The sequence below is a fragment of the Bubalus bubalis genome, chromosome 11, assembly GCF_019923935.1.
Source record: "Bubalus bubalis isolate 160015118507 breed Murrah chromosome 11, NDDB_SH_1, whole genome shotgun sequence".
Lineage (NCBI taxonomy): Eukaryota > Metazoa > Chordata > Mammalia > Artiodactyla > Bovidae > Bubalus > Bubalus bubalis.
This window is the reverse complement of record NC_059167.1, coordinates 66,799,754-66,826,012: the sequence shown is the minus strand read 5'-3', so window position 1 is coordinate 66,826,012 and position 26,259 is coordinate 66,799,754. Positions and strand designations below refer to the sequence as shown.

The 26,259-nt window shown below is 54.0% G+C and overlaps 2 protein-coding genes across 2 annotated transcripts; both read left to right on the top strand.

The window, feature by feature from the left end:
* Nucleotides 1-834: 834 nt before the first annotated feature.
* On the top strand, nt 835-9,975 carry DLL4 (delta like canonical Notch ligand 4). Its single transcript, XM_006066250.4, has 11 exons — nt 835-1,224; nt 1,329-1,598; nt 2,092-2,149; nt 2,946-3,209; nt 3,608-3,668; nt 3,755-3,885; nt 5,348-5,517; nt 5,701-5,920; nt 7,069-7,771; nt 8,256-8,364; nt 8,899-9,975. The coding sequence occupies exons 1-11, from the start codon at nt 1,159-1,161 to the stop codon at nt 8,902-8,904; spliced, it is 2,058 nt and encodes a 685-aa protein (XP_006066312.2). The 5' UTR covers nt 835-1,158; the 3' UTR covers nt 8,905-9,975.
* Nucleotides 9,976-21,891: 11,916 nt separating this feature from the next.
* Nucleotides 21,892-24,247, top strand: CHAC1 (ChaC glutathione specific gamma-glutamylcyclotransferase 1). The gene is made up of 3 exons (XM_006066249.4): nt 21,892-22,243; nt 22,676-22,711; nt 23,156-24,247. The coding sequence occupies exons 1-3, from the start codon at nt 22,022-22,024 to the stop codon at nt 23,555-23,557; spliced, it is 660 nt and encodes a 219-aa protein (XP_006066311.1). The 5' UTR covers nt 21,892-22,021; the 3' UTR covers nt 23,558-24,247.
* Nucleotides 24,248-26,259: the final 2,012 nt, after the last annotated feature.

Here is a 26,259-nt window from a genome sequence, read left to right as displayed (position 1 = left end):
GCTGAGGACGCGCCCCCCTTCTTCTATGTTGGGGACCACGCCCCCTTACCCCCAGCACGGGGACCACGCTTCTTGGGACTGGCACGCGCCGAGCCCAGGCGGGAAGCAGAAGGGAGGAGGCACGCGCTGGACACGCCCCCTGCAACTGGGGAGGGAGATGCCCATCAGGTGGAGGAACCGAGCCCCCGAGCCTTGGACGCTTGGCCCCTCGCCTAGTCTGCACTGACCATAGAGATGTTAATGCGTCCGCTGGCTTCCCTGCTGCGCAGGGTGGTGGTAGGGTGGTAGGGTGCGGGGCGGATGGACGCTCACAGGTTGGGGGCCGACGACGTCAGGGCTCCCGAAGCTGCGGGAGGGTAAAGGAGATCCGAGTCCTTCAGCGCTGGTTTCGCTTTCTGAGCTTAAGTTCCCTTTACCTGCTCGAGGGCTGCAGGTAACTAACGCCGGCCGTGGACACTCCGCCCACGGGGACTCCCCAGTGTCTCCGCCCCCTCTACCATCCGGGAACCACTAGCTCATCTTTCGCCCCATTCCCGCTGGTGCTCCCTTTAGTCCTCCCGAGGCCAATGTCTCCTCCTGTAACCCCGCAATTGCGGAGAACTGGTCACCTCGGCATGCTCTGAGCTGGGGGACCCAGGAGCTGAGTGAGAGCGGCCCAGAGGGGCGGGGACCTGTGCCTGACTGGCTGGCGGGGAGGGGGGAAGGCGGGGGCGGAGGCCCCTCCGGGCGGCGCTGGAACTGTAGCAGCTAGAGGCCGGAGGGGAGGGGAGAGTGACCACGAGTCTGAGTGACAGGCGGGTGAAGAGAGGAGCCAATATATATAAGGAAAGCTCGGGAGAGCGCAGGTTTCAGTAGCGGCTCTGAGCGCGGTCAGTGAACGCAAGGCCAAGAGCCGCAGCTCAAGCCGCCTCAGTGCCGCGTACCCGGACTCTAGCCTGCTTACAGCACCAGGATTAACCCGAGGACACGTCCTCAGAGCGGCTGCCACCCAGCCGCCCTCACCTGGATTACCTACCGCGGCAGTTGGAGCGCAGTTAGCGCGAAGGAGAGGCGGAAGGAAAGCCCCGAGCGGAGCCTGGCTTTTCAGGGACCCCTCCGGCGGTGGGACGCGCGGGAAAGCTTCCTAGCCCGCGGGTGGAGAGAGCGACGCCCCAGGGGATGGCAGTCGCGTCCCGTGGCGCCTCGGGCTGGGCGCTACTGCTGCTGGTGGCACTTTGGCAGCAGGTAACGTCCCCACCACTCCCTCCCACCGCGCCCGGGGCCTGAGCCCCGGGCGTCCACCGAGCTGACCGCTCCCCTTCTTCCTTCTCTTGGTCCCTGTGCAATAGCCCGCGACCGGCTCCGGAGTCTTCCAGTTGCAGCTGCAGGAGTTTGCCAACGAGCGCGGCGTACTAGCCAGCGGGCGGCCGTGCGAACCTGGCTGCCGAACCTTCTTCCGCGTCTGCCTTAAGCACTTCCAGGCGGTCGTCTCTCCCGGGCCCTGCACCTTCGGCAGCGTCTCCACGCCTGTGCTGGGCACCAACTCCTTCGCCGTCGGAGACGACAGTAGCGGCGGGGGACGCAACCCTCTCCAACTACCCTTCAATTTCACCTGGCCGGTGAGTACAGCGTTGGGCGCACTGGGAGATCACGAGAGAAGGGGGCTCGCCTGGGAACAAACCCTCTCTCTAGATTTCCTCACTCCCTCCAAAAAAAAGGGGGGGGCACTCTTTTCTGATCCTTCTTTCCGACTCTTTCCTGGGACCTCACCCTCCTGTAGGCTCTCACCAGTCTCTCTTTTCCCAGTTCTACGTTCCATCTTCTCCTAGATCTTGGGATACGATTTTCATCACCTGCCACCCCAGCTATTCCTCACCTCCAAAAGACTCCCCCGTACATTACCCCTTCTTCAACTCTCCTCCTACCCGGGATTCTCTCGCCTTCCCTGCTCGCGCGCGCGCTGCTGAGCACAGACCCGTTATGTTGACCCGGGTGCTGTAACTGTATCCTGCAATTAGATTAATTAAACCGGCTGCCGAAAGGCACCCCCACCATCCCCTGTTCATCTTGCCATCTCTCTGTCTTCCCCCGCCCCCTCCTTTCTGTTCCCAGGGTACCTTCTCACTCATTATTGAAGCTTGGCACGCACCAGGAGATGACCTGCGGCCAGGTGAGTAGCTCGCTTCGCGGCCACAGGGGGGCGACACGGCGCAGCGCCGAAAGAGTTAATCTGTAATAGGCGGGGGAAGTGCAGGGTGGGGGGTGGGGGGCAGGACGCTCAGCTAGGCTGGGAGCTGCGCCCCGCGCTGGACGCTCGGATTCCGCCCGCTGCCTGGACTCTGAGCACAATTGCGTTTCCTGCGGGTTATTTTTGGCGTGGGAACGCGGGGAGCACGGCGGTGAGAAAGGCCGAAGCTGCCAGCGCCGCTGACGGGCCCCTTCCTGTATTTTACACCTTTCGCGAATTCCGCTCCTTTGGAAAGGGAATAATGGCTTTGGGATGTTGTTCTGACACAGAGGAAAAGGATATTTCAGCAGCACAACAATTCTCACTTTGAAAAGGAAAAAGAAAAGCATTACCCATCTTTGAGGGCAGAACCCCTGAATGGGCACCAGAGGACCCTTTGCTCCCAGGGTCCTCAAAGGCCTGGAGAACTTTTCTTTCTTTTCTTTTTTTTTTTTTTTTTTCTTTTATCCCCTCATTTTGACCTCTTTTCCTCTTTCCCCTGCCTATCTGCCTCCAGAACACTGGGATATCTTAACATCCTTCTATTGTCCCCTTTTTGAATGGTATCAGGCCCTCTGCACATGCACATACAGAGCAGCTAAGCAGTGGGACCCTTGGGTTCCTGTGGCCCGTGCTTGCTGGCAGGTGGGGGTCATCTGGACAACTGGTTTGATCCAGCAGTTGCTGGCACTACTGGGGACTGGCTGCCCTTCCTTGACCCGGCCCTCTGCCCCTTCAGAGGCCTTGCCACCAGACGCGCTCATCAGCAAGATCGCCATCCAGGGCTCCCTAGCTGTGGGCCAGAACTGGTTACTGGATGAGCAGACCAGCCCTCTCACAAGGCTGCGCTACTCTTACCGGGTCATCTGCAGTGACAACTACTATGGGGACAGCTGCTCGCGTCTATGCAAGAAGCGCAATGACCACTTCGGCCACTACGTGTGTCAGCCAGATGGCAGCCTGTCTTGCCTGCCCGGCTGGACGGGGGAGTACTGCGAACAGCGTAAGCAGCCAAGCTCCCACCTGCCTGGAGGGGGGTCCCCGGAACAAGCACAGTGGCATCTTGTCGTCTGCAGTCTGCCTCCCTTGGAGAGCGGTCTGGGCGGTCCACTAACTGGGCCTCAGAAACAGCTGGGGATGCTTAGGACGGGCTTGGACTCTGCCCTCTCTCTTCTTAGCGTTCCTCCCCATCATGCTAGGTCCACAAACACCCCGTTATTGCACTGGATTCTCCTTCCCTGTGCCATTATTTCTCTTTAAGTCATCCATGGCTCCCTTGGGAGGCCAAGAGTGGGAAGTAAGCCCAGGAGAGCTGGGGGCACCCCCAGGGCAGGAGAGGGAGAATAGGACTTCAGAGTCATTGGCATCCCGCCCTCACCCAGCCCTGTTTTTTTCCCTCAGCTATCTGTCTTTCTGGCTGTCATGAACAGAATGGCTACTGCAGCAAGCCTGCAGAGTGCATGTGAGTAGGGGACCGGAAGCTGTGAGGGGGGAGCCGTCCCCTGGCCAGGCCTTCACCTCACCCCCAGCTTGTCTTTTGTTCTACAGCTGCCGCCCGGGCTGGCAGGGCCGCCTGTGCAACGAATGCATCCCCCACAATGGCTGTCGCCATGGCACCTGCAGCACCCCCTGGCAATGCACTTGTGATGAGGGCTGGGGAGGCCTGTTCTGTGACCAAGGTGAGTCAGGGCAGAGAGAGGGGATGGGCTGGGGTGGAAACCAGAGCTGTCACCTGGGCCTTTCCTGCTTGATGACTGATGAACTTTTTCCCATTATCCTTCAAGGAGCTTGGGACTTGGAAGGATCTTAACAACTGGCTTAACGTGAGCTGGTGGGTCCTTCTTCCTCAGGTGCTAGGGAAAGAGGGTGGCTGGAGAAGCCAGGAGGGTGACAAGTTGGCAGCCTGAAGGTGGCCTCATAAATTCCAACAAGGCCAGAGAGAGGGGTGCCAGGCTCAGTTCCTCTTTCGACCTTGTAGTTACCTATTAACCCCCTAAGTGTTTGCTTACCTGCCAGGGCTGTTTGAGCAGCTCTCCCCTAAACAGCTGTCTGGTGGGGTGTGCCCACGGGCTGCCCCGAGGCTGTGGGTGCGGGGGACCTCTGGGCGGAGTGACATCTAACCGCCTTCTCGGTGAGGCAGAAACAGCCTCCCTTGTTCTCCCCAGTAGCACTTGCCAGGCAGCTGCCTGAGCCCACAGTCTTCCTGGTGTTTGGGGGGCCGGTCACTCTTCTGGCTGTATGGGGGTCTGCCAGCCTCAGTGGTGGGGGAGGGAGCCTTTTCTCCTTCATCCTCATAGCCAGCTGCAGCGCGTTCCTCCCATTTTCAGGGTCAAATGGGGTGGCTGCTGCCATGGAGACACCAGCACAGGCCTGGGTAGGGTGGGCAGGACGCTTGCCAGGATAGAAGGAACTTGCCTGGGCCCTGACTTGCTGGCAACAAGGGGCTTGGAATTCAGCCCCTGTATTCTTTGTGCGTGTGTGTGTGTATCACTTTGTCCCCCCTCCACACCCCTCAAACACACACACACACACCTGGTTCCTGCCATGTCTCTTTCCTCTCCCCCCATTTGCTCCCAGGTGACACAGTCATATACTCGTCTTATTCAAACATAGCCCTTACAGTCCCTGTATTTGCTCTGTCTGGTTCTCCCTCCCTGTCCTCCCCGAATAAGAAAACAAAGACTTATATTTCAAAATACCCCTGTAACACATTCCGCTTTTAAAAAATGCCTGGTAACCACCTATGGTGGCTCTAGCCTTCCCTGTACTCTTTCCACCTGTTAAAATTGCAGCCCCCTTCCAGGCTTACCTCAGCTGCCCCTCCCCCATGAAGCCTTTTCTGACTTCCTCCTCAATATGTGGCCTTGCTGTCGCCTTCTCTTCCTTACCTTTATGTGTTTGTGAGCTTACCTGCAGGCAGGTGTCCAACTGTGTTTTTTCAACTTTGATTGATTGCACTCCTCAGATGTGGTTCTAGGTACTTCGATATATATGATTTCATTGGGGGAAGAAGGGTATTTGGACCTGGAAGACTTTGGGTTGAAGTGCCAGGTCCGACCATGGACAGTGAACTTGCACTCCATGGAGCCTGGAGATGGAGACCATTTTTTGGCTCTGCTCAGTTGGTTCCTGTCTCCACAGATCTCAACTACTGCACCCACCATTCCCCGTGCAAGAATGGGGCAACATGCTCCAACAGTGGGCAGCGGAGCTATACCTGCACCTGTCGCCCAGGCTACACTGGCGTAGACTGCGAGCTGGAGCTCAGCGAGTGTGATAGCAACCCCTGTCGCAACGGAGGCAGCTGTAAGGTGAGGCCTAGGCCAGCCCAGAAAGGCAGAGCTCTGGCCAGGTGGTACCCGGGCATCCCCACCCCAGGCGGCCAGTGAATGTACAACCATGGGCAGGCACTATGGGCAGGTGGGAGCTAGGTCCCAGCCATGAATCCCTGCTCCCCAGGGTTTGACTTTGGCCCCTTTATGCTCTCATTCCAGGACCAGGAGGATGGCTACCACTGCCTGTGTCCCCCGGGCTACTATGGCCTGCACTGCGAACACAGCACCCTGAGTTGTGCTGACTCCCCCTGCTTCAATGGCGGCTCCTGTCGGGAGCGCAACCAGGGGACCAGCTACGCCTGTGAATGCCCCCCCAACTTCACTGGCTCCAACTGTGAGAAGAAAGTGGACAGGTGTACCAGCAACCCATGTGCCAATGGTGCGTCCTGTTGCCTTGCTAACCTGATGGATCGGCCCTGGGGCCCAGAGAACTTTCTGGTGAGGGAGGGTCACAAGAGGAGGAGAGAGGCCTTGTGTGTCACTCTGGGCAGGCTGAGATGGATCTGCATCTGCTCTGGATGCTGAAGAGCTTGTTTGATCATCTGGGTGGCTTTGGAAGAAGAGCAGGTTAGTAGTGGGTGCAGGCCATTGGAGAGGAAGTAATATGCACACAGCCTGGCTTCCATTCCTATTCCCATGTCCTGATCTGGCTGGGGTGGCCTCTGACCCTCCCCAAGAAGTCCTGGCTAGAGAAAGGGACTTTGAAGCCCTCATGTCCCTTTTTGAAGGTGGCTAGCAGGTGAGGGCCCGGCTCATGGAGGCCTCACCTTGCCCCATGGCTATGGGGAACCTGGAACCTTAAGGTGTCTGGAATGTTCAGTATTTTGGGGGACACCACGTATGTTGTCTTTGGTCTTTGTCTCCTTGCTCCACTGGTGACCATGTGGGAGACAGACAGACAGCTGTGCAGGGGAGAAGGCTGGAGAGGGACCAGAAGGGCTGAGATGGAATCTGTTCTCTGACTAGTCACTAGTTAACTCCCCGGAGCCATAGTTTCTTCATCACCAAGTGGGAAAATGTACTACCTGTCCTCTTTCATGTGGTTGTGATGCTTAAGTGAAACAATAATTTATTTGAGCATTTACTATACACCAGGCACGGGCTCGTGTCTTCATGCATTATTTTACCTAACCTTCAAAAGACAGCCTATAGCATTTTTGTCCAATTTAACATATGAGGAAACTGAGGCTTAGAAATAAAATAAAGCAGCAGGTGCCAGATCCTTAGTTAGAGAGAGACAGCTGAGATTCAAACCCAAGCATATCTGCTTGATTCTACTGTAAAGCTCTGTAAGCAGCCAGTGGTTTTTCTGCATGAGCCCACTGAGGCGTAGAGGACCAGGGTCATCCTTAACTCAGGGTCTCCTGACTCTTCATGCAAAGAACTCTGTAGCGGGATCTGTACATGCTGGCTGTGTCCTGGAGGCAGGAGGACCTGAGCTCGGAGCTGGTTCCTGGGATGGGGCACCCTCTGCTCCAGGGGGCGTTCCCTGGAGATGGCTGACTTGTGGCCTGTGTGTACCCATAGGGGGCCAGTGCCTGAACCGAGGTCCGAACCGCATGTGCCGCTGCCGTCCTGGATTCACTGGCGCCCACTGTGAGATCAACATCAGCGACTGTGCCCGCAGCCCTTGTGTCCATGGTGGCACGTGCCACGACCTGGAGAATGGGTTTGTGTGCACCTGTCCAGCCGGCTTCTCTGGCCGGCGCTGCGAGGTGCGGATGCCTGCCGAAGCCTGTGCCTCGGGACCCTGCTTCAATGGGGCCACGTGCTACCCTGGCCTCCCTCCTGACAACTTCGTCTGCAACTGCCCCTATGGCTTCGTGGGCAGCCGCTGCGAGTTCCGCATGAGCATGCCCCCCACCTTCCCCTGGGTGGCCGTGTCCCTGGGCGTGGGGCTGGTGGTGGTGCTCGTGTTACTGTGCATGGTGGCAGTGGCGGTGCGGCAGCTGCGGCTCAGGCGGCCCGACGGTGGCAGCAGGGAGGCCATGAACAATTTGTCGGACTTCCAAAAGGACAACCTGATCCCCACCGCCCAGCTCAAGAACACAAACCAGAAGAAGGAGCTGGAAGTAGACTGTGGCCTGGACAAGTCCAACTGTGGCAAACAGCAGAACCACACATTGGACTATAATCTGGCCCCAGGGCTTCTGGGGCGGGGGATCCTGCCCGGGAAGTATTCCCACAGTGATAAGAGCTTAGGGGAGAAGGCGCCACTGCGGATACACAGGTAAGCAGCACCTGGAGGCCCAGGGGCTTCCCAGGGTCACACCTATGGTCCTGCCTGGGCTCCCCCAGTACAGGTGGGAGGCTGGCCCCAGGCCCTTGACTGCTTTTAAGCAAATAGGGGCTCTTGCCGCTGACAGGCTACAAATCAATAAGATTTCTTCCAGGCTCCTTTTATCCCTCCTTCCCATTCACTCATTCATTCATTCAAATGTCCACACTATGTCACTTGTGACTCCAATTTTCCCCCAGCATGGCTTGCCTTCAGTGGCAAACTGGCCTTTTCCAGGCCTGAGACCCTCTGTGGCTCTCTCAAGGCCTGTTCCCAACTGCCTACCAGGCTAGCACTGAGTATCCCTAATCCCTGTGTCTTCTCCCAGAGCCACCTTGGCCAGTTCCCTTTGGCTCTCCAGGGTCCAGCTTAGCACCCCACCTCCTCCAGCCCTCTGCTCATCTCTCCCTCACTGGCTTGTCTTGTGTTCCCTCAGTGAAAAGCCAGAGTGTCGGATATCAGCCATATGCTCCCCCAGGGACTCCATGTACCAGTCTGTGTGTTTGATATCAGAAGAGAGGAATGAATGTGTCATTGCCACAGAGGTGAGTGATGGGCCCGCCTTCCCGTCTCACATGTGCCCTCCTACCTTTAGGGAATGAGAAAGTGGCCCGGTTACTCTTGACCCCAGGGGCTGCTCCTGAAGGGTGGGTCGGAACCCCTCCTTTGCAGGCCTGGTTCAGTAGCTCTTGGATCTCTGCTGGCCTCGTTGCCACAGAGGGTGTGAAACAGGAGCCGCAGTGGTGAACCAGCCCGGTCTCTTCCTGCTGTGTTAGTGCTGGGCTGGGCGGCTGTGGCACCTGGCCAGCTCCCGGGAGCTGCTTCCCAGCTGCTGGTGGGTGAGGGTGGTTGCCTTGGGCCCCTCCTGCCCCTACTCACTGGCTTCCTTCACTGGCCCCCTCAAGGGCACAGACTACCAGGCATGCGTATGTGTTGGGCCGGAAGACCAGGAGGGCTGCCCCACCTCCTCTTCGTACCACCTGCCTCACTGGCTTCTCCCAGGGAGGCCCAGGGCAGCCGTGGAGGGAGTGCTGGTACCCCAGGGTAACCCACTTTTTCCCTTTCCACATGCCCCCCAGGTATAAGGCAGGAGCCTCCCCAGGACATCCCAGCTCCACCCCAGCAGCTGGACCTTCCTTCTGCATTGTTTACATTGCATCCTGGATGGGACATTTTTAATATGCAACGTGCTGCTCTCAGGAGGAAGAGGGAACGGCATGAACTGGACAGACTGTGAACCTGCCAAGAGATGCAGTACCCTTCCACATCTTTGGGTGTCTGTCTGGCATCAGATTGGCAGCCGCACCAGCCAGGGGAACAGAGGAGAGGAGAGGTGCCACTTGGACCCACCCTGCCGGCAGCGGCCTTCAGAGGGCTCCTTGGGGCTCCAGCCTATTTTCCAGAGGGAGGGGCAGTGGTCCCATGGGGCCTGGAGCTTCTCTGGCTTCCACTGGCATCTGTGTTTCCAAAAGTGCCTTGGCCCGGGCTCCATGGCGACAGCTGGGTCCAAATCAGAGAGGAGAGAGGAGGCCAGTAAGGGCAGGGCCATCCGCCAGCCGGGAAGCCACCTGGTGCAGCTCTTGGCAGGAGTGTCCCTGCAGGTGAGGTGAGCTCCTGGAGCGGAGAGGAGGAGCGCTTTCTGCCCCATGCTTCCAACGACTGCATGTGGGCCTTGCTCCTGACACCACCCCATCCTCTCCCTGGCCCGGGCTCTCTGGGTAAGGATATTGGTAAGCCTTCCCAGGCTTCCACAGCCTCTGGCCCTGGATGTCTCAGGCTCCTGTGAGCAGATGGGGGAGGGCCTGCCCCTCTTCCCAGCCAGGGGCACCAGGCCTAACTGGGGAGCTCCGGACAGAGATGATGGAAATTCTGGTGAGGGAGAAACTGGGTGCTGTGGACACCCAGATCCTTCCCTCCTTGAAGCCCATTCTAACGGCTTCAAGCCTGGGCTCTGCCCACACCCACTACTGCCCCCGGACTACCCTTGAAGCCGATCTTCAGAAATCAATAATATGAGTTTTTATTTTTTTTTTGTAGTTTATTTTGGAGTCTAGTATTTCAATAATTTAAGAATCAGAAGCACTGACCTTTCTACATTTTATAACATTATTTTGTATATAATGTGTATTTATAATATGGAACAGATGTGTACAGGAGTTTATTACTTTTTGGGTCCTGTCTTTGTGATGACAGAGTGGGAATCCTTCTGACTCCCCTTCTCATATTTCTGCGGGCTTCCCCCCACCTCCCCCGCAGAACTCCTGGGACCTGTGCATGCACTTGGGATTGGCCTGCTGTGCTCTGGGCCCTCGTCTTCTTCTAGTCCTTGGGGAACCTGGCTTCACCCATCTAGTCCCCAGCCTGGGCCAGCCTTCTCTACCTGATGGCTTGAGGTTGGCTGCAACCCCCTCTTGCTCCTACCATTCCTTGGGGGATATGCCCCCTGACCTGATTCTACCCCTCTTTTCTCTCTTAGTCTGAAAAGGCTTATGGACACCCTAGTCAGCCTGGGAGATACAGGAATTCAGGGGAAGGAGACAATCCAGCCACTCTTCCTCTTTTCAAAAGGAGTCTCTTGTCAGAGCACGGGGTCTCTCTAAACCACAATAATGTCTGGGCCCTTCTTCCTGCTGCTGCAGGGTTTTAGATGGACTGGCACCCTGCTCTTTTTTTAAGCCGTGGCCAGGGGATTTGCCTTGGGTCTGTCCTCCTTGCAGCTGGACAAGAGAGCTGGTGCACTGTGCCTGTTCTGCCCGGAGCTGCTAGAGTTTCCTGAAGACTGTAGAGAGGGGATGAGGAAGACGAGGGAGGCTTCCCTGAGTCCGGGTTTCTTTGGCTGAGGCACTATTTTTTTGATGGAGTTTCCAGTCTCGACTTCATGGCTAGCTTCCTCTAAGGCTCAAGATGGTCCCTAGGGTGCCACAGTCTTCTCTCTACAGCCACAAACATATCCCCTGGAGAGCAAGTGATGAAAAATGAGCCACTGACAAAAAGCTGAGCAGATGCTCCTAGCTCTCAGTCTGTCCAGTAAAGCAAAATAGACCCAGCAGATGCTCCCAGTGGAGACCAAGCACATGCAGCGCTTCGTGCTTCCCTTGTCTCCTTCTCCCTGACATACACAGCATACTCACCCCTAATCTGGGTGGTTATGCCCGACACAAGGGAGCAAGAGACCGAGGCTCGTGCACACTCACCCAAGTGCACACGTTCCATGCCTTGCCACTTCTCTCTGTTCCCCTCACTGCACACATAGGGTATCAAACAGGAAAGCATTCAGGGAACCGTTCCCACAGCCTGAGCCGGCAGCAGGGGGAAGAACAACACGACCTCACTCTTCCTGCCCAAAATGAAACAGGAAAGCAGCTCCCGGGCCCTGGGGGGCGGGGGGAACTGGGCTGGGACACGAAGGCGAGATGACGAGGCTCCCATGTGGGGGACAGGTAGGACACCCGCGGGCCTGCACGTCCACACCACCGTGTTGTGCTGGGCTGCACGGGCTGCCAGGTCCTTAGGAGAGAGTCCTGAGGGGAGCTGGCTGGTCAAACCCACTCACCCGATCTAATACCAAGCCCGCTTTCTGGGGAAAGAGAGGGTCTCCTCATGCACTTGGTCTGGGCAGCTTCACCCCGTAGCTTGTGCCAGGTTCCACCTCTACTGCCATGTGCCAGGCACTTGGGGTATGAACAGGCCACAGTGGAAGCCCCTCTTTCTCTGGGATGTCCAGGTCACTCCCTGAGGGTTTGGCCCCTTCTCATAGGTAAGGTACCCAAGTTTTTCCTAATGGAGTGTGTTCAGGTGTACAGGAGAGGCCCCAGGCTTGGCAGACACAAAGCCAGATGATAGCTGTGGACTCACTGTGAAGTGTTCCTCATGGCTTATCAAAACACCCATGCTTAATCTGCACTGGCATTTAGCAAGAGAATTCAGAGCATAGCAGTTCCTTAGCCTGGAGGCAGTGACCCCTCTAAAGGAAAGCCTAACCCACGGTGACTTCCAGTTTTGAGGACAATGGCTTTTCCAGGGCTTACTGGCTGGTAACCACCTGGATATTACCTTGGGAGGTGAGGTAAGGAGAGGCTGTGAAGAAGGGTGGTTCAGCTAGGGTTCCCTCTCCTGCCTCAGAGCCAGATTGGTCAGGGGATAGAAAAAAAGGACAGTGGCTCTTACCTCGCCCTCCTTCCCCAACTCCTCCCCCGCCCCGTCCCGGGCTAGATGAGGCCACTAGACAACTCAGGTTGTGCGGTTGTTCCACTTCTTACGAGGACCCACAAGGGTCCTCCTCCCTGCCACTCTCTCCCCGCGGGTCCGCAGGATGACGACCCAGCCCTCCGCCCCACGTGGCCAGCTGCATTCCGGGAAGGGATGGAAGTGATTCATTGACTCAGGGAACTGTGAGTGTCCCTTCCCGGGGAGAGGATGCGCCTGGGAGGTCCCAGTGGCCTTCCCCAAGCGGCCGTGCCCTCCCTCGCGCCCAGGGCGCACGGCACTGCTGGATCCCAGCCGGCCTGGAGCCCCGAGCGGCGGCGGAAGAGGCAGGTGCGGCGCGGGCGCACCTGCCGCCCCGGGCGCCCCGGAGGTCCCGCGGCTCCGCGCCCCCCGCCCCCCTCGAGCTCTTTGTTACAGCCCGACTTCCTGTTTGCGGCCTCCCGACCCCGGCTCACTTCCCGGGCCGGGAAGCCGCCGAAGGCCGCGAGTTTCTCGGAGACTCCCCGCCCGCTCGGCTCCGCCTCCTGCAGCCCCGAATCCCGCCCCCCGGCCGGGGAGCCCGCGCCGGGCCGCGGCCGCGGGAAGCCGGTGTCGCCGGCGGGCCATCGGGCGGGACTGCCTGGGCCCCGTTGCCCGACAGCAGGGGGCGCTGAGCGGCCGCAGGGCCGCACCTGGACCGGGACCGCGGTCGCTTCGCAAGGCTCGGGGTCAGCCCTTCTCTGCCCTGGAGGTCACCAGGAGGAGCCGGAGGAGGGGGCAGCCCGACGCGAGTTCGGTGTCGTCTTTGTCGCGCAGAGCTCCCTCCAGGCCTCGGCCCCCTAAGCAGAGAAAGTAGACTGGAGAAAGCTCAGCGCGATGCTTTCCCCTAACTATGCTTCAGCTGTGCCTGAGAAGCGAGCCCATCCCCAAACTCTGAGTTGTTTTCGCAGCCAGCGCCCTCCCCACCTCACGGCCCTCTGGGCCATCCCTGCCCGCATCTTGAGTGGAAGGAAACGGGGACCGGCCAGAAAGGACACCAGGTTTGAGCTGGGAGGCTGAAGCTTCTTCCAGGACCACCTGTCATTGCCAGGTGACCTGGGACAATCCATGCATTTCTTCATTCCTTCCACACTAATTGAGTACGTTTTATATGCCAGGCATTGGCGATAAAACATGGTCTGTACCTAGGAAGCTAGGCGTCTAGTTAATTATCTTTAACCTCTCAGAGAATCGTAATACCTTGTGTACATTACCATGAGGTTGAAATGAGTTAGTGTATGAAAATATTTGTGAGCAACAAGTCTGTTCCCCCTCCCCCGCCTCCCCAGGTAGGTTCAGTTCAGTTCAGTTGCTCAGTCGTGTCCGACTCTTTGCGACCCCATGAATCACAGCAGGGCCAGGCCTCCCTGTCCATCACCAACTCCCGGAGTCTACCCAAACTCATGTCCATCGAGTTGGTGATGCCATCCAGCCATCTCATCCTCTGTCGTCCCCTTCTCCTCCTGCCCCCAATCCCTCCCAGCATCAGGGTCTTTTCCAACGAGTCAAAGTCAACTCTTCGCATGTGGTGGCCAAAGTACTGGAGTTTCAGCTTTAGCATCAGTCCTTCCAGTGAACACCCAGGACTGATCTTCTTTAGGATGGACTGGTTGGATCTCCTTGCAGTCCAAGGGACTCTCAAGAGTCTTCTCCAACACCACAGTTCAAAAGCATCAATTCTTCGGCGCTCAGCTTTCTTCACAGTCCAACTCTCACATCCATACATGACCACTGGAAAAACCATAGCCTTGACTAGATGGAACTTTGTTGGCAAAGTAATGCCTCTGCTTTTTAATATGCTATCTAGGTTGGTCATAACTTTCCTTCCGAGGATTAAGTGTCTTTTAATTTCATGGTTGCAGTCACCATCTGCAGTGATTTTGGAGCCCCCAAAAATAAAGTCTGACACTGTTTCCACTGTTTCCCCATCTATTTCCCATGAAGTGATGAGACCAGATGCCATGATCTTTGTTTTCTGAATGTTGAGCTTTAAGCCAACTTTTTCACTCTCTTCTTTCACTTTCATCAAGAGGCTCTTTAGTTCTTCTTCACTTTCTGCCATAATGGTGGTGTCATCTGCATATCTGAGGTTATTGATATTTCTCCCAGGTAGGTTAATCTTTTTTAAATTTATGCCAGCAAACCACTTTGGGAGCTTTCACCATCCCAGTCCACAGGATGGAGGAGAGGTGCTAGAGAGGAGCTAGGAATCTGGTTGGATAGTCCCCAGCAGTAGCCCTGGACCAACGAGGCAGCTGAGATGCCAGGTTGCCTCCACTATTTCTTCTCTTTGTGTCCCTGTATTTAAGGAGCATCAATAGTCTAGGTCAACCTCCTCTGACGTGGGGAGTAACGGAAGAGAGACCTGGGCTGTGGGAAATGACGGCAGGACCCCGAGTCCTCTAGAGTCCCATTCCCCTTGGAGATCTACCACAAGTGGCTTTTAGCCCTGCACTTGCTAGTATTCTGGCCAAGAGTGGGCTCAGCATGTTCCCTTCATCCCCAAAGACCCCCTCAGGCCATGACGCAGGGTCCCAAAAAAGCCAGCTGCAGCTACAGTCAGAGCCAGCAGTCTGGATTTAGCCCTGGGCCCATGGCTGTCCTGTGTCATGGCACCCCCTGCAGGGCAGAGCCGAAACCCTGCCAGGCAGGGGGAACCGTCTGTCTCCAGTGATGCCTCCTCCTGACTCATGCTGGAGGCAAAGCAGGCCCTGGCGGTTAGCTGACAGGTGTGTGCCCTTGACCTGTGCTAGGACTGCTTTCCCTTCCCCACAGTGGCAGATATCTGGGCGAGGCCCATCCTACGACTATAGGACGTTCAGTTTCACTTCCATCAGTGACTCCCTTCCCTCAATGCTTCCTCTTCTAGCTCTCTGATAAAAGAGAACTAAAATGTTCTGGGATCTCCTGCCCCTTTGCAGTAGGCCCCTCAGGTTGTCATCCCAGCTGCTGTCATTTAAGGCCTTACGTTCCTGGCTCTCAAGAGTCTGCTCCCACAGTCAGGCCCATTTTGCGTAGGGCTGCTTTTCTAGGTTCACTTCTGAAGCCTGATGCCACCACAGCCCAGCATTTCTGTGGGATCTGATGTTTGCCTCTGACCCCACGGTCTCCCCTCTTTGCAGCTCTGTCACTCCACTGAAGTGGGCCCCACTGTTGTTCTCCTCAGCCCTGAGCCAACCACTTCCTGCCCCCACAAACTACACCTTTATTTTTCCTTGGAATTGGAAGAGAGACCCCACCATCCCAGTCCTCTGCTGGAGCCCTGGCCCCTCCCCTTCCAGGACTAAGCTCCACGTCTGAATCTCCCAGGGTATCCTATCAGTTGCGTCTTCCCCGCTCCTTGGCAACTAGAAATGGGCAGGGAGCCAGGTTTTCCCACTTACCCATGCACCCCTCTGCCAGGGCATGAGTGACCCCTGATAGTCCCTGATTTTGTGGGCAGGGGACCAAGTGGCCTAGCTTCCCTTGGCTTTGGATTCAGTTGGTATAACCAGCAGAGCAGCTGTCTTCTCCACTTCTCTCCATCTTCTGAGGTGGACTGTATCAAGGGTTTCAGCTCCTCCTTCCCATCCTGCCTGAGAGTTGGCTGGAGCACATGGGCCAAGGACCTGAGGATACATTTATTTCTCACAGGTTTGCAGGAGATATAGCCCCTAGTGGAATGTGGATTATTTATTTATTCATTCATTTATTTAAGCATCACCCCGCTTCCCCCAAGCACACAAAGATAATCTCCCTCTTTGGTCAAGAAACTATTCTGTTAATAGCATGCTTGGATTTATTTACACTAACGATGAAATATCAGAAAGAGAAAACAAACAACAAAAAAAAATCTTGTGTAAAATTGTGTCCAAAAGAAATACCTAGGAATAAACTTAATCAAGGAGGTGAAAGACCCATGATATTTTTCATAGAACTAGAATGAATAATCCTAAAATTTATATGGAACCACAAAGCAACTGCTAAAGCAATCCTGAAGAAAAAGAACACAGTGGGATGCATAACCCTCCCAGGCTTCAGAAAATACTACAAAGCTACAGTAATCAAAACAGCATAGAACTGGCACAAAAACAGACATGAAGATCAATGGAACAGAAAAGAAAGGTCAGAAATAAACCCATATACCTACAATAAATTAATGTATGACAAAAGAGGCAAGAATATACGATGGAAAAAAGACAGTCTCTTCAGTGAGTGGTGCTGGGAATGCTGGACAACAACAACCAAGGAAATTAGAACACTCCCTCACACCATACACAAGAATAACCTGTAAATGGTTTAAAGACTTAAATCTAAAACAAGACATCATAAAACTCCTAGAAGAGAACATAGGCAAAACATTCTGGACATAAATCATAGGAATATTTTCCCAAGGCTAAAAGAAATAAAAGCAAACATAAATAAATGGGTCCTAAGCAAACTTAATGGAGAAGGCAATGGCACCCCACTCCAGTACTCTTGCCTAGAAAATCCCATGGATGGAGGAGCCTGGTGGGCTGCAGTCCATGGGGTCTCGAAGAGTTGGACACGACTGAGCGACTTCACTTTCCTGCATTGGAGAAGGAAATGGCAACCCACCCCAGTGTTCTTGCCTGGAGAATCCCAGGGACGGGGGAGCCTGGTGGGCTGCCTCTATGGGGTCGCACAGAGTCGGACACTGAAGCGACTTAGCAGCAGCAGCAGCAGCAAGCAAACTTAAAAGCGTTTGCATAGCAAAGGAAAACATCAACAAAATGAAAAGAGAACTCAATCAATAAAAGGGCAGAAGATCTAAATAGACCTTTCTTCAAAGAAGATATACAAATGGCCCACCAGCACACGAGAAGATGCTCAACATCACTAATTGTTAGAGAAATGCAAAGCAAAACTACAATGAGGCGTCACCTCACACTGGTCAGAATGACCATCATCAAAAAGCCTATAAATAATAAAGGCTGGAGAGGGTGTGGAGTAAAAGGAACACTTTTACAGTATTGATGGGGAAGTAAATTGGTGCAGGCACTATGGAAAACAATATGGAGGCTCCTTACAAAACTAAAAATAGAGCTACCATATGATCCAGCCATCCCATTCCCGGGCATATAACTGGAAAAAACAAAAACTTTCTTTTGAAAGGATACATGCACCCCCATGTAAATAGTAGCACTATATACAGTAGCCAAGACATGGAAACAATCCAATTGCTGATCAACAGATGACTAGTTTAAGAAGATGTGAGATATATATATCAGTTCAGTTCAGTCACTCAGTCGTGTCTGACTCTTTGTGACCCCACAGACTGCAGCACACCAGACAGGCCTCTCTGTCCAGCACCAACTCCCAGAGTTTACTCAAACTCATGTTCATTGAGTTGGTGATGCCATCCAACCATCTCATCCTCTGTCATCCCCTTCTCTCACCTTCAATCTTTCCCAGAATCAGGGTCTTTTCAAATGAGTCATTTCTTCACATCAGGTGGCCAATTCTTGGGCGCTCAGATCTTTATAGTCTAACTCTCACATCCATGACTACTGGAAAAACCATAGCTTTGACTAGATGGACCTTTGTTGGCAAAGTAATGTCTCTGCTTTTAATATGCAGTCTAGGTTGGTCATAACTTTTCTTCCAAGGAGCAAGCATTTTCTAATTTCATGGCATATATATATATATATATATATATATATATATATATATATACACATATACACACATAGTGCCTGTGGTCACCCAGATGGTAAATGGTGGAACTAGGCTCAAATCTGGACAAGCTAGTATTAGAGCTCATGTATGGGAAGATTTTTCATTCCTCTGGAATCAGCAGCTTCATAAAGCAACTTCATCATTTAGCATAATAAATTCGCACAATCCCCGGGCTCCTAAGGTACAGCCTTCCCTCGTTTCAGATAATGGTGCCCACTAACACCAGGAGTTGATTACAGTGACTGGAATGAGGAGAAGGAAATTAGAAGTGACCGCTTGGAGGAACAATAAGGAAGGATTAATTTGGGAAAGATTCAGAGAAGGAAGCCACCATGTATGTATGCATCATGTACCAATCATGTGCGACTCTGCAAGGTGGAGGCAATGCTCTCTCATCAGCTGTTGTGAGCTGGCATCTCTGTGGGTATGACGTCTGTAGCCCCACCCTGAGGGGATTTTAAGAGGAAAGATGGGATTATTGCTGCCAGTGCTGGAGAGGAACTGGATGAGGTGGGCAGTTTACTGCCTGAGAGTGTCCCACTGGGAGGGAAAGAGACAGATGTTGGCAAGGATAAGCAAGGAAGAAACAGGCGAGACAATTTCCTGGGAAGGTGGTCAAGACCTCTGGGCCAACTTTTGTGGGGGTTCCTATTTTGAAATGGCAACCCACTCCAGTATTCTTGCCTGGAAAATTCCATGGACAAAGGAGCCTAGCAGGCTACAGTCCATAGGGTCGCAAGAGTCAGACACCGACTGAGTGACTGACACTTTTACACACTATTTTAAGAGGGTCAAAGTTAAACCTGTGTCTCACAGGATTCCTCCTCCTCTGAACTCCAGGGTGCCCTGGCCTTTTCCAAGAGCTTCATTTCTTCTACCTCCCTTTGCAGAGAACCTTCCATGAGCCAGGACTGTGCTGGTTCTCCTGGGCCTTCAAAAATGACGTCTGCTCTCTGGGAGCTCTCAAGTTTATAGGAGGCAGGGTGTCAAAAGTTCATTAACAAGAAGTCTCTGGGGTTGGACTGCCTGCCTTGGGCCCCAGGCTATACCTTGCTGTTGCGTCACTGTAGCGGGTTACCTAACTTTCCTATGTTCCAGACTGCTCATCTGTGAAATGATATTTACCTCACAAAGCAGCAGAGCAAAATCACTTAGCAAACTGCCTAGCTCAAGATAAGCACTCGATACACGTTTCTGTTATAAGCATGAAGTGGAAGGGACAGAACTGAGGTAAGGGGTCTGGGAGCACAGAGGAGGGAGTGACTAACTCTGCTTGGAGCAAGAGCTGGTCACTGATAAACTCTTCAAAGGTGAAGTTGCTCAGTCGTGTTCGACTCTTTGCGACCCCACACACTGTGGCTTAACCAAGCTCCTCCGTCCATGGGATTTTCCAGGCAAGAGTACTGGAGTGGGTTGCCATTGCCTTCTCCAGAGGATCTTCCAGACCCCAGGTTCGAACCCAGGTCTCCCGCATTGTAGGCAGACGCTTTACCGTCTGAGCCACCAGGGATGTTATTAAAGCCTGGGGCTTTTAGGAGGAAGTCATGGAGAGTTTAGGAGAGTGAGCATCATGAAGATATTGCCCAGGTGATTCTGATATGCTATATCAGAGAACCATTAACTACTTAGCCAACAGAGAACCATTAACTACTCTTTAAAAGTAACTTTGTATTGTTAAAAGTTACATTTCATAAGCCTTGCAAAATAGAGAAAAGAATCACCTATACTCTTAATACCCCAAATCCACCCAACATTAGTATATGGTGTCCCCATCTTTTTCCTCATGAATCTTGTTTTTGTTGTTTTAATGGTTTTAATTATAGTACATGTAATAGTTCCTATTTTTGCCTTACTATGCAATCATAAGAATTTTTACTACATTGTTTTCCTATTTTAAACTTCTTTTTCTAAACATAAGTAATTTATGTTCTCTTGAGAAATTCCCAATGTCAATTGGTATAAAAAAGGAAGTGCAGATCTCAGTAGTCCTACTACTAAGAGATAATCACTAAGCATTTTTATGTTCTTCTAGATTTTTTCCTATGGAAATGAACACATATAGACTTTTTAAGTTAAGAAAGTTATTTTAGGTTATTTTATAACCTGATTTTCACTTAATTACATAAGTGTAGTCATACATAATTGTTCCCAATGACTGCAGATTTAATTTCATGTCTATATCAAATTTATGTAACTAATCATCTATTGCAGGATTTTAAGTCATTTTCTCTCTGTGTGTGCATTTCTCCACCTGTGGATTGACTGTAATTTACTTTAACATTCAGCTATTTTTGGATATTTAAGTAGCTTTACTTCTTTTGCTTTTGCTATAATAAGGAACAATGCACTGAAAAACCTTGAGGAATATGGCTTTCCACATATTTTTAATAATTTCCTGGAGTTGAAGAATGGGTCAAAGGGCAGGCTATTTTATGATTCTTGATTTGTATCATGAAGCTGCTTTCAAAGGGTTGTCTGTATCAATTTAGATCCTTTCAGCAATGTATTAGTATCAGATTTTCACCTTCCACCCAACTACCAAAGGAGATAGATGGAGGGGGGATATTTTCCCTGAGCAGCAAACGAGGTGCTCATATGGACCAAAGAGGACAGGATAGACAGGAGAAGAGAAGAGGGGAGGGTGCACATGGCAAATGGAGGGAAGCAGGAAGGAAGAACCAGAAACAAATGTAAATATTTATGGAAAAGTTTGGATTTTCTTCGAGAAACATGAATTACTTTTCCAGAAAAATACAGACGAATGGTTAATATGAATATCCTCCTCTGGTGACAGTCTCTGCTAACAGTTTAAATATATTATTCCATATTATTTCTTTTATTAATATTAATGTATAACTTATTTTGTTTTTAAAGATCTAGCTTCATACTATACACACCACAGTGCATTCCTACCGGAGATTTTATCTTAGGCACCTTCGGTGAGCAGATCATTTTTAGTTTAACCGTCTAATTGCTTTGCCCCCTTTCCCTGCCGAAGGACTCACCCTGCCCCTCATCAGCAGTTCCCTGACCTCGGCAGCAGTCCTTTGGAGCAGTTCTGCCAAGTGCAGGCCTTCTGCTGCCTCTGTTTGCCTTTGACCCTGGCCGCTGCTTAGGGGGTCAACCCCAGGGGGCCTGAAGACAATCCCTGGGTCGTGAAGCCAGTAGCCAAGGGCGAAGGCTGGTAGCTGCTTACGGTCCTCTGGGGACCTCACCTGGGCCCTCCTTGCCTTCCACTTCCAGAACCTCCATGCCTAAGATTAACCCAACTGTTGTTGCCAAAATCTCCTGTCCGAACAAAACTAAACTCATTGCCTTGGGGCAGGATTGGTCTGGCTTTGCTGGCTTTATGGCTTCTCTCCGTAGGTCTGGCCACCACCACCAGACTGCCGTTCCAAGCGTTCTGACCGGCTTTTTCCAGACCTTATTTTGGGCTTGGAGCGTCAAACATCTGGCCTGAGGCATAGCCCCCACGTGCTGCCCGCAAGCCCTGGCCGCTTGGTCTGACTCAGTCTCGCAGCTTCTGCAGAACCCCTTGTCAGCCTCGTGACTCAGTTTCTCCATTTGCTCACGCGCGCCAATAGCATGAGGCACTTATGCGGAATGCGGAGGTGCCTCCGATAGCTTCTCCAGAGTACGTGCTCCCAGGCGAGGCCCCAGAGATGCGCGTCTACGCCGCCCAGAGCTCTCGTTCTGGACGTGTCCTGCACTGACCCTGGTAATGAATCCGTGCTGCCTGGGGTGGCAGTGACTCGGCCAGGTGCATTGGCAGGAGTGCTTGAGAGGCATCCTCTGGAGACCCGCCCACCATGGTTCTTGAAGGGACCAAGGCATAAAGGGGCTGCCGGGGAGACAACCAGTGCCCGCGTCCGTGCCCACTGCCGGCCCCTGACGCAATCTGAAGCGCCCTTGCTGCATGCTTGATCTGGGAAAACCTCCTCCGCCGTTGCATCACTCCTGCCAGGTTTGCTACAGAGGTGGAGTCGAACCAATCAGCGGGCGCGCTGGGCCCGGGGCAGGCCACGTAGTTACCCACTCAGAGGGCGGCGCGGTTAACTGAACAGGAAAATCCGAAGGTGATTGGCCAAAAGGGAATTTGCCCCGCCCCAATAAACGCGAAAGCTGGCTGCGAGGGGTAGGGCTTCCCGGCCGGAGGGTTTAAAGAGCGCCTCGGACGGGGCCGCGCAGCTGGAGCGACCAGGCGGAGCCAGGCCAGGTGTGCGCGTCGGTCGGTCCTTCCGTGCCCGCGCCGGAGACCAGCCCCGGAGGCCGCCCGGGCCCGTCCCTGTGCCCGGCACCATGAAGCAGGAGCCTGCAGCCCAGAACTCCCCTCCCGCCTCTCCGCCCTCCTCACAACCCCTCTCCGAAGACGACGACCCCCAAGCGTTGTGGATTTTTGGGTACGGCTCCCTGGTGTGGAGGCCCGACTTCGCCTACAGTGACAGCCGTGTGGGCTTCGTGCGCGGCTACAGCCGCCGCTTCTGGCAGGGAGACACCTTCCATCGCGGCAGTGACAAGATGGTGAGCATCCGACCCTGCCCGGGTGAATGACGGGGGTTGGGGCAGGATAGTGGGCGCTGCGCTGGTGCCCTGGAGTATCCGGGCCTATCTGGGCTGACAGTGACTCCGTCCAGATGGGGGAAATGGGAGAACCTTGCAGGGCGTTGTGACTTAAATTTGTGTACCTAGTGGGTCATTGTGTGATGGCTAGAGCCTGATCCTGTGGATCACCGTGTTGATAAATATTTCTGATGACCAATCTGGGCCACTGCCATATGTTTACTCTTACATACATACATCACTCCCTCCACTCCCGTGCCCCCCACCCCGCCCCCCAAGAGTGGGGCTATTTGAGGCCTGGGATAGAAGGGTTACTAAGGGTTTTCTCTACCAGTGATGGCTGAACTCATTTCTAACTTGTTTTCTTTTTCAAAATCTCTCTTGCCTCCCTAGCCTGGTCGTGTGGTGACCCTCCTTGAAGATCGTGAGGTAAGTGCCAGAGTCAAGAAAGAGATCCAGCATGGAGGGGTGCAGACAGGCAGAGCTCATGGACCCTTGGCCTCAGGCTAGATTAGATAGATAGCCCTCTGACTGAGAGGAAGGTTGAGTCTTGATAAGTGCTGCTCACAAGAATCACCTGAGGATCTTTTTAAAACATAGATTTTAATATAAGATTTAGAGTGGCCTGAAACGCATTCCTAACAAGCTTACAGGTGATGCCATTGTTTCTCAGACCAAACTCTGAGCTGAATTTTTGTTCTCCCTGGGGCTAGTCCGCCTTCTCAACCCTGGTTAAGGGAGGGTGAGGGTTTGCTATATTGATAGTAGAGGGCTCATCAGCAGTCTGCCCACTTCCCTTATCGAGCACAGTCTTGGATGGGATCAGAAGGAACTTCGTGACTGACTGACTCCGGTACCCATATTTTCTCCCAGGGCTGCACTTGGGGTGTGGCATACCAGGTGCAAGGAGAGCAGGTGAGCGAGGCCCTGAAGTACCTGAACGTGCGGGAGGCGGTGCTCGGCGGCTATGATACCAAGGAGGTCACCTTCTACCCTCAAGATACCCCTGACCAACCACTCAAGGCATTGGCCTACGTGGCCACCCCGCAGAACCCTGGCTACCTGGGTCCTGCCCCCGAGAAGGCCATTGCTACACAGATCTTGGCCTGCCGAGGCTTCTCCGGGCACAACCTTGAGTACTTGCTGCGCCTGGCGGACTTCATGCAGCTCTGTGGGCCCCAGGCTCAGGATGAGCACCTGGCCGCCATCGTGGACGCTGTAGGCACCATGCTGCCCTGCTTCTGTCCCACTGAGCAGGCTTTGGCACTGGTCTGAGGGGCTGAGCCCCTGCAGGGAGTGCCTACATGGACATGGGGGCCAGGTCCCCACTCCAATGCACACAGACAGACTTGATACAGCTGGAGCTCACTGAGAGGACTTGGTGGGCTGACAGGGGCCTCTCTTAAGCCCCTGCCTGTCCACCAGCCCCTAGATCTCCTGCTTGACAACGATTTACTACTTGAAACTTTATTTATTGCACCATGTTGGTGTGGTGGGCAGGGTGGGGGGCCTGCCCTAGATTTAGGGGAACTGCTGAGCAGTGCCCCACCCCAGGTGCCTGGTGCCTGGCTGGAATCCCCCCAGTGCTGCTACTGTCTCCATGCTACCCAGGCCTCCATCTTCCCAGGGAGCCTCCAAGAGCCTTGACTGTCTGCCCTCCCCCTCCAGACCAACCATTCCCCAGCCCCAGAAACACCACCTGCCAAGGGTCCCAGCCTGCTGGTGAGGGTGTACAAGGGAGTAAGGAGAGGGAGCCCTATAGGATCTGAGGCCCTGCAGCCTCACAGCTGCTGAGGCTGAGCCAAGGCCTCTTCCCCATGTGGCTTTGTTTCCCTGTTCCTCTGTCTTGTCTGTCTGGGCTACTTCTGTCTGTCGGTCTATTCCTGGGAAGCTTATCACTGTAGGTAGGTCCTGGCCCCTTCCTAATCTGTCCCATACTGTAATCCATAAACTGACCTCATTATCTGTGCTGTGCTGGAATATGGTTCTTTCTTCAGATGGGGGTTTGGGATGAGTGAGGGGGTGTGGCCCCGAAAGACTCATTAGAGGGGGGAGGGCTCCCTCTTCATCCCCCGTGGCTCTCCCAGAGAGGGACTGCTGAGCAGGCAGGACTGCAGGGTTCTTAGTGCACATGAAGTATGCCCCCCAAGGTATGCAGATTCTGCCTGGGCCTCTCCACTTGGCAGCCCTGCGAGTAGTCCTTGCCAGTGGCCTGGTAGCCTGCATCTCCCCCCAGCTGCTCTGAAGAGGTGGACAGGTGTGGAGTTCACATCAGGTCTTCCTCCAGTTGCAGGGTCAGCTGCTGCCTCTTCTTGATAGGGAGGCTGGACCTCTGGCTTCCTGATGAAGGAGCCATGTGGGTTCAAAGGGCTTCAAGGGCAAGGTGATGACAACTTGTGAGACTGCTGCCAGTGCAGGCCTGGAGGACCCGCTGGCCCTTTGACTTCTGAGGTTCAGGAGCTCGTTCTTGCCTCCTGGGCCTTGGTGTGGGCTGTGCCTTCCCTGTCACCCTGACCTACCTGCCAGGACTCAAATCCAAAAGGGAGGGGTGGCTGGGCACCCCTGGTCTGCTGTTTGTTAGCAAACATCTGCCTGCCTCTGGCTACTCTTCCCTCCCCCAGCCCTCCCCGCCGCCCCGTGCAAGTCCCGGACCCCAAGATCTCAGCCTGGCCCTGGGCTCCTCAACTGGAAATGGCCCCTCAGTGGATTGACCCTTTACTCCTTCCTGGACCTGTGGAATGGGTGCAGGGGCCAGATAAGGCTTTTGCAGCAGAAGCGCCTGGCTGTAACCCAGCCTCTCCCTCACTTGCTCAGTGGCCTCCAGAAAAGCCGCCTCTGAGCCTCTGTTTACCCTGGGGTGCTGTGTGGTGGGTGTTGCCGCCACTGTTGTTACGGCTGGTGCCCTGGTTTGGTCTTGGTGTCCTCAGCAGGGTCGGCTCCGACCAAGCTGGGCAGCCGTTGTGCCTGGGAAGGGTGCCCATGTCTTGGCAGCCTCGTGTCTTGGCCATTGATGGGAAAAGGAGTCCAGCCAGGTTCTTCTGGGAGCTTGGTCAGGACAGCACAACAGGAGGAGGTGACGGGAGGCAGGGAACCCTGGGCAGCTGCCTTCTGTGGCAGGGCAGGACCAGACAGCCAGTCCTGGTACTCACATCAGACCCTGCTCTATATGAATGGGTGTAAGGGTGTGGAGAAGGCAATGGCAACCCACTCCAGTACTCTTGCCTGGACAGTCCCATGGACAGAGGAGGCTGGTGGGCTGCAGTCCATGGGGTCGCTAGGAGTCAGACACGACAGCGTCTTCACTTTCACTTTTCACTTTCATGCATTGGAGAAGGAAATGGCAACCCACTCCAGTGTTCTTGCCTGGAGAATCCCAGGGACGGGGGAGCCTGGTGTGCTGCCGTCCATGGGGTCGCACAAAGTCGACACGACTGAAGCGACTTAGCAGCAAGGGTGGGGAAGGTCACTTGCCTGCTGCACGTGGTCTCACATAGTTCAAGTCATTCACTCATCAAGTATTTATTAAGGTGCTGCTATATGCCACGCACCAATTTAGACACTGGAGATACAACAGAGAAGAAATCCTGCTCCTCAAAGACCTCTGAATGGTGACCATTCAGCCTGAAATGTGTCATGATGGTAACAGGGCACTCAGTGTAGAAACGGCTCTTGACCCTGAGGTCCAGGGGAGGTCAGGGGAGGCTTTCTGGAGAAATTATGAGCTTGAGAAGGGGTCTCTAGCAAACAGAGGCAGGAACAGCTTGTACCAGAGGGGTGCAAGATCAGCTCTGCTGGGACAGTGCAGTGGGGAAGAGGGCATGGGGCAAGATGGGTGGCAAGACCTCATTTCACTGGCTGCTCTGGTGAGCTGTGCTGTGGAGGTGGAATTCCTCCTGGGTTAGTGGGGGCTCCCTGTGGATTCTGAGTGGGGAAGAGGCTACTACAAAAGGAACACTGGCTGCTGTGTCAGACTGGAG

Bases quoted from the DNA above. Each gene is read 5' to 3' on its own strand.
- DLL4 (XM_006066250.4), top strand. From the start codon at position 1,159: ATGGCAGTCGCGTCCCGTGGCGCCTCGGGCTGGGCGCTACTGCTGCTG. The intron at 1,599-2,091 runs GTGAGTACAGCG...TTCTGTTCCCAG, and splicing joins CCTTCAATTTCACCTGGCCG to GGTACCTTCTCACTCATTAT. The intron at 3,210-3,607 runs GTAAGCAGCCAA...TTTTTCCCTCAG, and splicing joins GGGGGAGTACTGCGAACAGC to CTATCTGTCTTTCTGGCTGT.
- CHAC1 (XM_006066249.4), top strand. From the start codon at position 22,022: ATGAAGCAGGAGCCTGCAGCCCAGAACTCCCCTCCCGCCTCTCCGCCC. The intron at 22,244-22,675 runs GTGAGCATCCGA...TTGCCTCCCTAG, and splicing joins ATCGCGGCAGTGACAAGATG to CCTGGTCGTGTGGTGACCCT. The intron at 22,712-23,155 runs GTAAGTGCCAGA...ATTTTCTCCCAG, and splicing joins CCCTCCTTGAAGATCGTGAG to GGCTGCACTTGGGGTGTGGC.